Genomic DNA, 13,144 nt, shown 5'->3' on the forward strand with positions numbered 1-13,144 from the left:
TACGTATCTGCGCGGCACTTAGCAACCAAACACCGCTGCATTGCATTGTGGGAAGTTCAGTCCATCAATCCACACTGGTAAATTTCTCCGGAAGGATTATGGTAGTACATACTATTGAGTATGTACTAATGTTTCAGACGCACTAAAACATGTCAAATACTGTTTTTGCTACTCATTAGGGTGGAAGGACGGAATGTCGGACGCAGCCCGGAATTAATTTAAAGAGGAATGAGTGTTTATATGATCGCAGAATTATTCTATTCAGATTTAAAATCGGAATAAACCAGCCACTTACTTCGGAATTAAGTTTAATTCGGAATGGCCATTTTCATTGGGAATTAGGTGTTTACCTAATTTTAAATCGGATTTAATTTTAATTCTGAATTAAAGAGGAATTAAACTTCCCATGTAAACACACTCAGTGGGATCTGATGAGCAATCAGCCCTTAAAAGAACGGTCAAACTTTTTTTTTCTTTTTTTAATGTAAAAACCACATACATACATACATACATACAAGCTTGTTTACATCAGAAAACAGTTTTTGATGCTCCGTATTACAGTCATGATGTCCCTCTGATTACCTGAATGTTGATGCTCTCATTGTTTATCTTGTGATTTAAAAGCAGCCAGGTGAACGTCAGTCACGTGCACTGAGAGAGTGAACCAGACCACCGACGCCATCGTGGAGCTGGAAATCCATTTCATTCAAACATTTGCTGGCACAAAAGCTTACTGAATCACTGACAACTGTAAAACAAACATATATATTTAAAAAAGCTAAACAAAAAAAACCCCCCACAGACATCACTTGTGTTTCAGACGTGACATCAGTGCAAGTCCTGGGTTTGATCTGAACCCGTCTGGTCCCCCGAAAACACAACAGTACCGTCACGTTTGCCCTCCAAGTTCCTGGCATGCCGTGGATTTGACAGCTCTGGAGGGAGAAGCACGTGGCTGCAGAACAGGAAGTGATGTCAGAGTGTCCACACGTGCAGTTGTTGAGGACGCAGGGAAGTCTTCATGGCGTTTCACACTCAACTCACAACAACATGCACCAGTGTTTAAGGGCTGAATTTAAACTACTGGCACATTTTTTTCCAACAAAACTTATATAATTCTACAGGATAACGAAAAGTAAAGAGTTCTGTTCAACATGGAAACAGTTTGAGTACTGAAAAGTGTTCCAGCCGCGGCTGGAGGTGGGATTTTAGCACCCTATAATGACATAATTTCCTGAAAATGTAATAAAATTTGCATTTAACTCAATTGAAAATGTAATAAAATCCAATAATGTAATAAGTTCACCAATAATGTAATAAAATATCCTGACTGATATTGTAATAACATTTTTACCGATAATGTAATACCTTATTACATTATTGGGAATTTATTACATTATCAGGTGTTTTTTTTTTTTTCAAAACTGATAATGTAATACTTGACAGATAATGTAATATATATGTTCATTTTCAGTCCAGAGTTCTACATTTTGTGTTTTAAGTATTTAAGAATGTTATATACGCTGGATTTGAAACACCAGAATGACTATTGGGTTAAATTGCAGACTTTGAGTACCAGGTAATAAATTCCCAATCACGTAATAAGGTATTACATTATTGGTAAAAATTACAATATCCGTCAGGATATTTTATTACATTATTGGATTTTATTAAATTTTTGATTGAGTTAAGTGCAAATGTTATGACATTTTCAGGTGTTATTACATTTTCAGGACGTTATTCCATTCTAGGGGCTCCAGGGATCAGTCGGACAGGGAGGGCGAGCGCAGGGACCGGCCGCTGGCCGGGCTGTTGCTGTAGGCGTGGGAGTTGTCCCGGTCCCGGTCCTTCTCTTTGTCCTTGCTGTCGTGCTTGTGCTTGTGCTTGTGTTTGTGCTTGTGCTTCTTCTTCTTCTTCTTGTGCTCGTGGTGGTGGTGGTGGTGGTGGTGGCCGTGGTCCCCCCCGTGCTTGGAGGACGAGGACGTGGTCTCCTTGGAGAGAGTGAAGGAGGGGGCCGGCGTGGCCGGCAGGGACAGCAGGGCCTGCTCCACTAGAGGAGGCTCTTTACCTGGAGGGAGGAGGTGGAGAGACTGGTCAGGGACAGAACATACCAATGGAACAAAATACACCCCAATGGACACGGTTACAGGATGGTTTTTCATTCGGAATTAATTATTCAGAATCAAACTGAATTGAGGTTTATATGGAAAACACGTTTGATGGTCTTTCTCCAATTCCTCTCCAGGTCTGGGGGTTGGGAAGGTTCTGATTGGATAGGGGGGGGACCGGAAGTTACGTCTACCGGAAGAAAAACAAACTTAGCCGCTACAACTTTGAAAAGCTCACAATTTTTATGTTTCCTGTTTCAATCTGTTCTTTTAATTACAGGACTTTCTCAGAAAATTAGAATATTGTGATAAAGTCCTTTATTTTCTGTAATGCAAAAATGTCATACATTCTGGATTCATTACAAATCAACTGAAATATTGCAAGCCTTTTATTATTTTAATATTGCTGATCATGGCTTACAGTTTAAGAAAACTCAAATATCATATCTAAAAAAATTAGAATATTCTGGGTATCTTTATCTTAAGCTGTAAGCCATAATCAGCAATATTAAAATAATAAAAGGCTTGCAATATTTCAGTTGATTTGTACAGTATATCTCAAAAGTGAGTACACCCTTTAGATTTTTGCAAATATTCTGTTATATCCTTTCAGGGGATAACATTATCCTACTGAAACTTTGATATAACTTAAAGTAGTCAGTGTGCTGCTTGAATAACAGTATAGATTTATTGTCCTTTGAAAATTACTCAGTACACAACTGTTAATGTCTAAACAGCTGGCAACAAAAGTGAGTACACCCCATAGTGAACATGTCCTAATTGTGCCCAATGATGTTGTTTTCTTGCCCTAGTGTCATGTGACTCGTTAGTGTTACAAGGATTCAGATGTAAATGATAAGCAGGGCTGTTAAATTTGGTGTTTTGGGCACAATTCTCTCTGAATGCTGGACAACATGGCACCTCATGGCAAGGAACTCTCTGAGCGGCTGAAAAAAAGGATTATTGCACTTCACAAAGATGGCCTTGGCTATAAGAAGATTGCCAACACCATGAAAATGAGTTGCAGCACAGTGGCTAAGATCATACAGCGGTTTTCCAGGACAGGTTCCACTCGGAACAGGCCTGGCCAGGGTCGACCAAAGAAGTTGAGTCCATGTGCTCAGCGTCATATCCAGAGGTTGGTTTCCAAAAATAGACGTGCAAGTGCTTCCAGCATTGCTGCAGAGGTTGCAGAAGTGGGATGTCAGCCTGTCAGTGCCCAGACCATACGCTGCACACTACATCAAATCGGTTTGTATGGCCGTCGCCCCAGACAGAAGCCTCTTCTGAAACCGATGCATAAGAAAGCCAGCAAACAGTTTGCTGAAGACTATGAATCCAAGAACATGAGTTACTGGAACCATGTCCTGTGGTCTGATGAGACCAAAATAAACCTGTTTGGGTCAGATGGTGTCCGGCGTGTGTGGCGGCACCCTGGTGAGGAGTACCAAGACAAATGTGTTTTGCCTACAGTCAAGCATGGTGGTGGCAGCATCATGGTCTGGGGCTGCATGAGTGCTGCCGGCACTGGGGAGCTGCATTTCATCGAGGGACACATGAATTCCAATATATACTGTGACATCCTGCAGCAGAGCATGATCCCCTCTCTTCGGGAACTGGGCCGTAGGGCAGTTTTCCAACATGATAATGACCCTAAACACACCTCCAAGATGACAACGGCCTTGCTGAAGAAGCTGAAGGTTAAGGTGATGGACTGGCCAAGTTTGTCTCCAGACCTAAACCCAATTAAGCACCTGTGGGGCATCCTCAAGAGGAAGGTGGAGGAGTGCAAGGTGTCCAACATCCGTGCGCTCCGTGATGTCGTCATGGAGGAGCGGAAGAAGATTCCAGAAGCAACCTGTGCAGCTCTGGTGGATTCCATGCCCAGGAGGATTAAAGCAGTGCTAGATAGCAATGGTGGTCACACAAAATATTGACACTTTGGGCACAATTTAGACATGTTCACTACGGGGTGTACTCACTTTTGTTGCCAGCTGTTTAGACATTAACAGCTGTGTACTGAGTAATTTTCAAGGGACAATAAATCTATACTGTTATTCAAGCAGCACACTGACTACTTTAGGTTATATCAAAGTTTCATTAAGATAGTGTTATCCCCTGAAATGATATGACAGAATATTTGCAAAAATCTAAAGGGTGTACTCACTTTTGAGATATACTGTAATTAATCCAGAATGTATGACATTTTTGCATTACAGAATAAAGAACTTTATCACAATATTCAAATTTTCTGAGACAGTCCTGTATAATAGAAAACACCCCATGTTCCTGTGTTCTGTTATAACATGTTTTGCGAATGGAAAAAAACTAATTGGAGCGCTGTCAGATAAAGATGTATGTATTGCTGACATGTTATTCCAAACAAATATCAAATTTAAAAGAAGAAAAGAAAGTTGGTGCTTTGCTGCTCTAAGATGCAACATTGCAGTTCTCACAGATATGACCAAATATACAAGTGGGCTGGGTCTGATTTGGAAAAAAAAAAAAAAAAAAAAAAAAAAAAATCAATCAGATTTGCGCTTTTCAGACCACCATAAAAAAAGAAAAAAGAAAAAACATATGAGTCACATATGGGTAAAAAAAAAAGGGAAGTGAGCTGCAGTGTGGGATTAACCTGAGATCTCACTGATCAGCTCCACGGCCTTTGAAGAACATAATGGAACTAAAACTTCATGCCAACAACAACACACTGGAGAGAAAACTGGGACAAGGGCAGGTCCTACAACCAGCAACTGGAGACGGTGGCTGGAAAAGCAACGTCGGGACTAGATCAGCCACTAGAGGCTGATCCTGCTTCTCATTTCCCCTGCAGGCGTCCACTCAGAGCTGACGGGGATTTCACAACCGAGCCGACAGCGTTCCAGTCAGTACTCGAGATGAGGGGGGATGAGGGGGGATGGCATCCCCCCTGAAATAAAAACAGTCCAAATCATCCCCCCTGTAAAACTGCCATCCCCCCTTTCCATCCCTTATGTCATTTCATCAATGAATGTGGTTTTACTGCTATTTCAACATTTAGAGTCATCACCAGAAAAATAACTTATTTGACCATTTTCACCTGTTTCAAGTAAATTTTCACTTGAAATAAGTAGGAAAATCTGCCAGTGGGACAAGATTTATCTTCTTATTACAAGCAAAAAAATCTTGTTCCACTGGCAGATTTTTCTACTTATTTTAAGTGAAAATCTACTTGAAACAGGTGAACATTGTTGTTTTTTTCAGTGATGAGTCTTGTTTTAAGTGTAATGAGATTTTTTTTTACTAAAATGAGACATTTTAACTAGAAATAAGACAAATATTCTTGTTAAGATTGTGAGTTTTTGCAGTGATCCATGTTACTTATCCTGTGAAGGACAGAGTCATATTGATAAGTTCAGAAAAGTGTTTTTTATTGTTGTGTTTTGATGTATTTGATGTAAGCCCAGTGGATATTTAAAGCTTACAGAAGGCTGCATTTAACTGCTGCTATGTCATTCCTGCAGTATTTCTGCAGGTGTTTTGGTCACTGCTATTATTTGTAATATATTATATTATTTGTAATCAGCACAAATTATCTGTCCCCATATGAGAAAATCCACCATCCACCCTTTTTTTTACAACTCGAGTACTGGTTGCAGTCGACGGAATCCCTGGTAGAGACAGGAGAACACTGCCCTCTTTTGACTGAACAAAAAAGGAGGAGGCTGACGTTGCCATGGGTTACTGATGATGACAGCAACCAGCCTCACGTTCTACATCAACCACAGCCTTCTGGCAGTTTGAGGATGGACGTCGCTCCAACTCTTACAGTGGAAATCCAGCTCCAGAAAGATTCTGAATTCCTATTCAGAACGTAGATATTGGGACTTTTGGACCCTACATCGCTCACCATTTGAGCCAAACTCGCTCAATAAAATCATGTCTAGAGAAGGATCAGCTGAAAAACATGAAGTTTCTTCAAAAAAAAAGGTGACAAGTACTGAAAAACCAGCACGTCGTGGTGAAGTCGTTGGACCTCAGTGAATCATGAAATACAGTAATCCCTGGCTATAACGCGGTTCTCCTTTTAGGTCTCGCTGCTTCATGGATTTATATTGGGCATCGTGTTCTGCATTCTGATTGGCTAAACAGTCTCCTCACTTCTTCACTTCCTGTGTCAATAACGTTGGTTGCTTAACAACAAGCTGAGAACGGCCAATGAGCTTCAGCAGCAGCTCAAGAACGGGACCTTTGATGAATCGTTCATTACAGTCTCAGATATAATTCATGGTAGCATGTCGGTTTATAAGAATTTTTTTGCCCAGAAGAAAAAAAAGCGACAACAACGACCCATAACTATGTTCTACTCTGGAAAAAACACACCTGCACCGGAGCTTTAGGAGAAAGGACGCTACAGAGCGAGTCAGGATGCAGCAGCTTCAGAAAAGCAGGGAAATACAAGTCACAATTTATCCTACTGTACTTATAGTATTTTTTTTAATTTTATCCCGTTCAAATCCAATTACTCGGGTCGTGGTGGGGCTGATCTCTGCAATTTGAAGCCTTGTATAATAATTGTAAAAAAAAAAAAAAGGTTGCTACTTCGCGGATTTCACCTATCACCTACCTAAAAAAACAGGGCTTATTGTACATGTAATAGTGGTTTAGAGTGTCAGAGAGTGTAATTATGTGGCTCAGATCCTGCTTGGAAGGCTGAGGAGACATAGCAAACCCCCCCTCCCGACCAGCGTCCTATCGCTGCTCTATGTTCTAAGAAATGTGCTGCACAAGCTTGGCTGACCAACAACGTTACAGATTAAAGCTGTTGTTGCATTTTAGAAAACCTTCAAACTATGTCAAAATTATGATTTGTGCATAAATAAAAATAAAATGAGAATCTCTAATGTAAGCAAATACATAAAACTGAAACTAATAAAGGTTTCATGGTGTTGACTGTGATCTACACTGGACCTGGGACAGAGTTTCTGAGCTGATTACAACAGACGACCCCAGTGAGGCCATGACTTCTCTTTTAGTGAACATTTACGCCTGGAAACCAGGGAAATTATTTCACTGCTTTTACATTTTTGGCTGAGAACAAAAAAAACAAGGGCTGCTTTTGATCAGAATAGAATCAGAATAAGACTTTATTGCCAAGTCAGACATAGTCAGACAAGAGAACTTGACTCCGGTTAACACCGCGATTAAGGTGGGATGACTCTTTGTGTGCGTGCGTGCGTGCATGCGTGCACATACCTGGTGTGGACGGCCTCTCCAGCAGATTGAGTTGGTGGTGAATGAAGGCCTGGCTGTCATGAACCGTCTCCATATCAATATCTTCTTCTTCCATAGTGTTGAACTGCATCAGAAAAGAGTGTTACTAAACCCACACACCAATCACTCACTACATCATCAGGATCAGTCAAGTGTGGACAGAACAGAGCAGATGTCAGGCTCGTTGCTTGAGTAAACTAATGGTGCTTTTCCACCAGCACCTACTCGGCTCTACTCATCTCAACTCGGCCTGGTTTCTTTTCCATAACAATTCAGCTCCTGGATCAGAAGTAGGAGGTTGGAGTGAAGCTGTTGTGACGTATTTGATTGTGTATCTAAATGAAGAAGACAACAACACTAAAGATGTAGAACCTGGAGGAGATGATAGATGTGCTGCTGGGTCTGTGGCTTGTGTTCCATATAAAGTTAAAAAATGAGAGAGAGAGAAACTTCAAGTGGCTGCGCTTTTTTTTTAGTTTGTCTCTGCGCTGCTGAAAAGTCAGCTGGAGCCGTGAGCAGCTATGAAGAGACAGAGCTCCTGGTAGATCTGGTCGTTCCTTATCTCCGTCTAGATCTTTTTAATTCTCTCCTCAGCACCAGGTTTATGAACATCTGACCCTCAGAGTTGGATCATGAAACAGACTTTTGCTGCCGTTGTTGGTTGAATAAAATGAACAAGAATCGTCAGAGTCTCTTTCTCTGATTTCCTCCTCCTGACTCAGACGTCTGACTCCAACCCCCCGACCAATCGGTGGCCTGTAGTGTGATGATGTCAGATACAGCTGACTCAGCAGCTTAGAACCTCAGCAGAATAGTTACAGAAAAGTATCTACTCGACACGTTAGACCCCTAGTGGAGAAGAACCAAACCGAGTGGAGTCGGCCTGAGTAGGTGCAAGTGGAAAAGCATCATAAGAGCAGCAGAACTTCAGTAGAGGGACTTGAACGGGTCCCAGCAGTGTCTCACTCTGATCTTGAAACGCGCCCCTCCTCTTCCTTCATCCTCCAGGTGCTGCGGCTGCAGCACCTGTCCCGGCTCCGGAGGAGAGCCCAGTGGGGTGTCGGCCTTCCTCTTCAGGCCCAGGGGCGGCTGGCCGACCCCACACACCCCCAGGGAGATGGGGTCTGGTTCCTCGTCCACCTGACATACAGACAGACAGATAGTCAGTCAGTATGTGTGGAATATGCATATATATCATTAATATTGTATATACAGCAGGTATGACTTGGAGGTGCTGGTGCTCATCCCCACTACTGCACACTCCGCTGCTACCACCTCAACGACAGAACAATGCTGGCTTTATTCTTATTCTTTATTTCAATCATTAAATGAAAAACAAAACAGGTCAACATACAGGACTGTCTCAGAAAATTAGAATATTGTGATAAAGTTCTTTATTTTCTGTAATGCAATTAAAAAAAAAAAAAAAGTCTTATTCTGGATTCATTACAAATCAACTGAAATATTGCAAGCCTTTTATTATTTTAATATTGCTGATTATGGCTTACAGTTTAAGATTAAGATTCACAGAATATTCCATTTTTTTTTAGATAAGATTTGAGTTTTCTTAAGCTGTAAACCATGATCAGCAATATTAAAATAATAAAAGGCTTGCAATATTTCAGTTGATTTGTAATGAATCCAGAATGTATGACATTTTTGTTTTTGTAATTGCATTACAGAAAATCACAATATTCTAATTTTCTGAGACAGTCCTGTAATTACAACAAATCTCTTTCCTTGAATGAATGGGAACAGAAAGAAGACTAAGCTGATTTTATCTGTCCCCTTTTCCTAAGAAATCAAAATTTCAATGAATGTAATAAAAACAATTTTAAAAAAATTACAAATTACCCAATTTAAAAAGAAACACTTTCCAATAAACGTAATAAAAAATAAAAAAAACTACAACAAAGTTATAAAATAACACAAAATAGCTGTCGTCAAACACAGATAGTCGTATTCTTTTTTGATTCAAAGAAAAGAAATATGACAATGGTGATAAAAAGAGAGGAAAAAAAGAAAAACCCACCTAACTTAACACTTATCATGATATTTCTTCATCAAACTGGCTTTTATTATTCTTAATGATATGATGATGAAGCTTAATGAAGCAGAGACGACCACATCATCTGCAAAAAGCAGAGGTGGAGTCCTCGGGCCACCACACCCGACTCCCTCCGTCACTTCAAATGAAACTAACTGATATTTTAACGAGAGCATGGGTGTTCGGCTCTTCTATGACTGTACTGAGATGTTCAGGCTTTACCAACCAAAGCACACACTACACAATACATGTTCCCTGATGTTTTTGCTGTTGCAGTGGTAATAATGAAGCGAGCACTTACAGTGGTGAAGCTCATGCCCACACCGTGGATGCCGATACTGGCAGGGGAGTCCATGATGGCACCGATTCCAAGCTCAGGCTTGATGGTGGGGTTTAGGACAGCTTTTTTCTCCTTCAGGTTGAGCACCAAGCCCAACTCCGGCAGTGGGAGGCACGAGGGCCGAGTGAGGCCAAATAATGTGTAGTAGAGATTTACAGCATTGCAGCGCAGTCGCCAGTCATGGCAGGTACCTGTCAAAAGAACGGGTAGTTTTAGGAGACAGCTCTTTAAGGACCTCAGAGAGAAACTCATGGATAAAAGTGTTCACGGTAAAGGCCAGAAGTCAGTCTCCAAGCAGCTTTATGCTCCTGTGAGAACACCTACAACTTTGAGCATTTAGGGCCTATGGGACAACAGACGACCTATAAGGACATGGCTGCACGATGACGACGGAGCCTCAGGTTCCTCTGGAAGATGGTATACAAGAAAAACAACGTTTGCAGGAGGGTACCAACAGACGCCCCCAACAACTGTAAATGTGATGAAAATACAGTGCCAGCATGTGCGGGTGCAGATCAATGCTGGTGCAGCAGGCTGAGCCAGTGAGGGCGAGGGGGTGAGAGGTTCAATTCAATTCAATTCAATTTTATTTATATAGCTTCTAATACAACAGAGTTGTCTCTAGACGCTTTCCAGAGACCCATACCCAGAACATAAACCCCCGAGCAGTTATTACATAAACAATGGCAGGTAAAAACTCCCCTAGTGGGAGAAAAACCTTAAGCCAAACAGTGGCAAGAAAAACTCCCCTTTAGGAGGTTGGGGGTTGGTTGGGGACTGGTTAGGGGCTTGTTGGGGGCTTGTTGGTGGCTGGTTGGGGGCTGAACAAGGGGTTTGTTGGGGGCTTGTTGGTGGCTGGTTGGGGACTGGTTATGGGCTTGTTGAGGGCTGGTTGGGGGCTTGTTGAGGGCTGGTTGGGGACTGGTTAGGGGCTTGTTGAGGGCTGGTTGGGGACTGGTTAGGGGCTTGTTGAGGGCTGGTTGAGGGCTGGTTGGGGGCTGAGCAAGGGGTTTGTTGGGGGCTTGTTGGGGGCTAGTTGGGGGCTAGTTGGTGGCTTGTTGGGGGCTTGTTGGTGGCTGGTTGGGGACTGGTTAGGGGCCTGTTGAGGGCTTGTTGAGGGCTGGTTGAGGGCTGGTTGAGGGCTGGTTGAGGGCTGGTTGAGGGCTGGTTGGGGGCTGGTTGGGGGCTTGTTGGTGGCTTGTTGGGGACTGAGCAAGGGGCTTGTTGGGGGCTTGTTGGGGACTGAGCAAGGGGCTTGTTGGGGGCTTGTTGGGGACTGAGCGAGGGGCTTGTTGGGGGCTTGTTGGGGCTGAGCTAGGGGCTTGTTGGGGGCTTGTTGTTGGCTGAGCGAGGGGCTTGTTGGGGACTGAGCGAGGGGCTGGTTGGGGACTGAGCGAGGGGCTTGTTGGGGACTGAGCGAGGGCCTCTGCAGGAGTCCATGTGCTCCAGCTCCTGTAAAAGGACATGTATCAGCAGTATTTTCAGCCACATGGACAGACTATCAGCTTCCAGCCTTCAGACACAGTGGCTACACAAACCTTTTCTGGTTTTTCTTTGAGGGTACAAGCCAGAATTCACTGTGAAGTAAATGCTCTCCAACCACACATACTTGATAATCCCAACACGGGAAAACAGGAGACGATGTGATCTCTGTCACACATGGACTGAGCATCATTAGAAGAGTTATCTGGATGGTGAGGGAATTGAACCCAAAATTTTGCTGAGCGAACAACCCAAAGGCTCGGCGCAGAGCCACAGGGACGTAGGTTGTGGCTTTAGAATTAGGTTCAAATAAACGCCTTACAACAATGCATTTGTGTTCTTCTCAGTGCGACCTTCAGCGAGTGAAACCTCATCCTGGGGGCCTGTGCGTTTTCGCCACATAGGGGTTGTGGAGTAGAATAACCAGCACATTAAGACGGTATTTAAGGTTTCCTCTCTGGTCATGTGGACTGGCAGCCCTGTCTAGTGGCCAGCTACCCCCACTATTCTGGAAATTCACTGGATATAGTCATCAAAAACACATTCCTGCTTTTAAATCAATGAGTGAAATAACACGTTGCAGCAAGAACCCCGAGCTGGTCGGGAAACTGAAACTGGGAACGTATACTTGTGTTTGGCTTCCAAGGCGGGGGGTATTTGGACTGGCCCACTACAAGTTTAATGCCTGGCTAAGTAGTTGAAGGCACATAGGACCTCCTGGAGGAAAAATAAATAATAAAAACCCGAGGACACAATAGAGGAGTTTAGTGCATACGAAGCACTTCCCCCAACTCATCCAGTAATGACTCGGAGAGAACAAAAGCTTATTGACTTTAAGACAACCAGCGAACCTGCCGTCACTCCCACCAGGATGGAAACAGCTGGCCACGCTCCCACGTGTCCTGCTGTTCTGACTACATGCGGTTTGCAAGCAGACCCACAGAGATGACTGGACAACTTTGAGCAAGAGACAATCTAAACCGTTGCTATGCAACCAAAGAAGTGCTGCAGGGGTCCGTGTTTCCATTCAACTATGTAACTCTCCACAGCCCCTCTTGCAACACTTCCAACTATAAAAACTAAAAGCATAACTGCGATTGGCGCCACCGCTGTTGAGTAGTGTTCCAGCACAACTACATTGTATCAATTAGGCCAAAAACAGCTGGAAACTAGATTCCGATGACTTCACACTGACCTTCAGACATGCAAAATGTGCAAAAAGCATTCCCATGACACTTTTGTGATGAACTGGATTATCAAATAGCCTGAAAAACCAACTCCTGAAGGTGTAAAAACGATGTAGTGATATTTGGAACCTTTTTCTTTAGAGTCGTTTCCATTACAGGATATGTTTTTGATATTTGGATTTTGCTCAAATCTGCGGGTGAAGGAAACGCATCTTCTGAAGGTTTGGAAAAAAAAAAACTGCAGCTAATTTGATCACTTTTACACCTTGTTTTTTACACTTTGGATTGTGGAGCACCGATAATGTGCGATATCATCATCTGACATGTGGTGGTGATCTGAACATGTAGTATAACGTACAAAAAGAGCGTGTAAATAAACACGTACAGAATGACCCAGATCAGGTGGACAAACCCTCCGTGTCCACATGCGTCTGCAACGTAGCGCATAAATTAATCCAGTCTTCACTTTAGAGTTGTGTCACCTGAGAGCTGGGAAGCCTCCGTTTGCTCTCGAGGCTGACGAGGCCTGAGGAATGTGCTACCGTGATTGCTGTGTTTGCACAGCAGAGCCGTGAGGACAAGGGGGCGTGGGGCTCCATGAAGACCCTCGTGGCCAGTACTGATCCTGGGGAGGACTTTATTTTAGGATGCTAGTGCTAAAACTCTTGTTGACGTGAACGCCAACAATAAACAACAGATTTCCCAGTCAGCCACCCAGGAAGTAAGT

The 13,144-nt window shown here is 43.0% G+C and overlaps 1 protein-coding gene across 1 annotated transcript in view; it reads right to left on the reverse strand.

Moving 5' to 3' along the window:
- Positions 1–1,644: 1,644 nt before the first annotated feature.
- The window catches only part of LOC133440843 (transcription initiation factor TFIID subunit 2), a 49,837-nt gene continuing 38,337 nt past the window's right edge, over positions 1,645–13,144 (reverse strand). Inside the window, exons 24-27 of the mRNA XM_061718171.1 lie at positions 9,710–9,939; positions 8,328–8,501; positions 7,344–7,446; positions 1,645–2,068 (exon numbers count right to left, since the gene is read on the reverse strand). Coding sequence (XP_061574155.1) covers positions 1,764–2,068; positions 7,344–7,446; positions 8,328–8,501; positions 9,710–9,939 — 812 coding nt within the window. The 3' untranslated portion in view covers positions 1,645–1,763. The remainder of the gene's footprint in view (positions 2,069–7,343; positions 7,447–8,327; positions 8,502–9,709; positions 9,940–13,144) is intronic.

The sequence above is a fragment of the Cololabis saira genome, chromosome 3 (assembly GCF_033807715.1).
Source record: "Cololabis saira isolate AMF1-May2022 chromosome 3, fColSai1.1, whole genome shotgun sequence".
Lineage (NCBI taxonomy): Eukaryota > Metazoa > Chordata > Actinopteri > Beloniformes > Belonidae > Cololabis > Cololabis saira.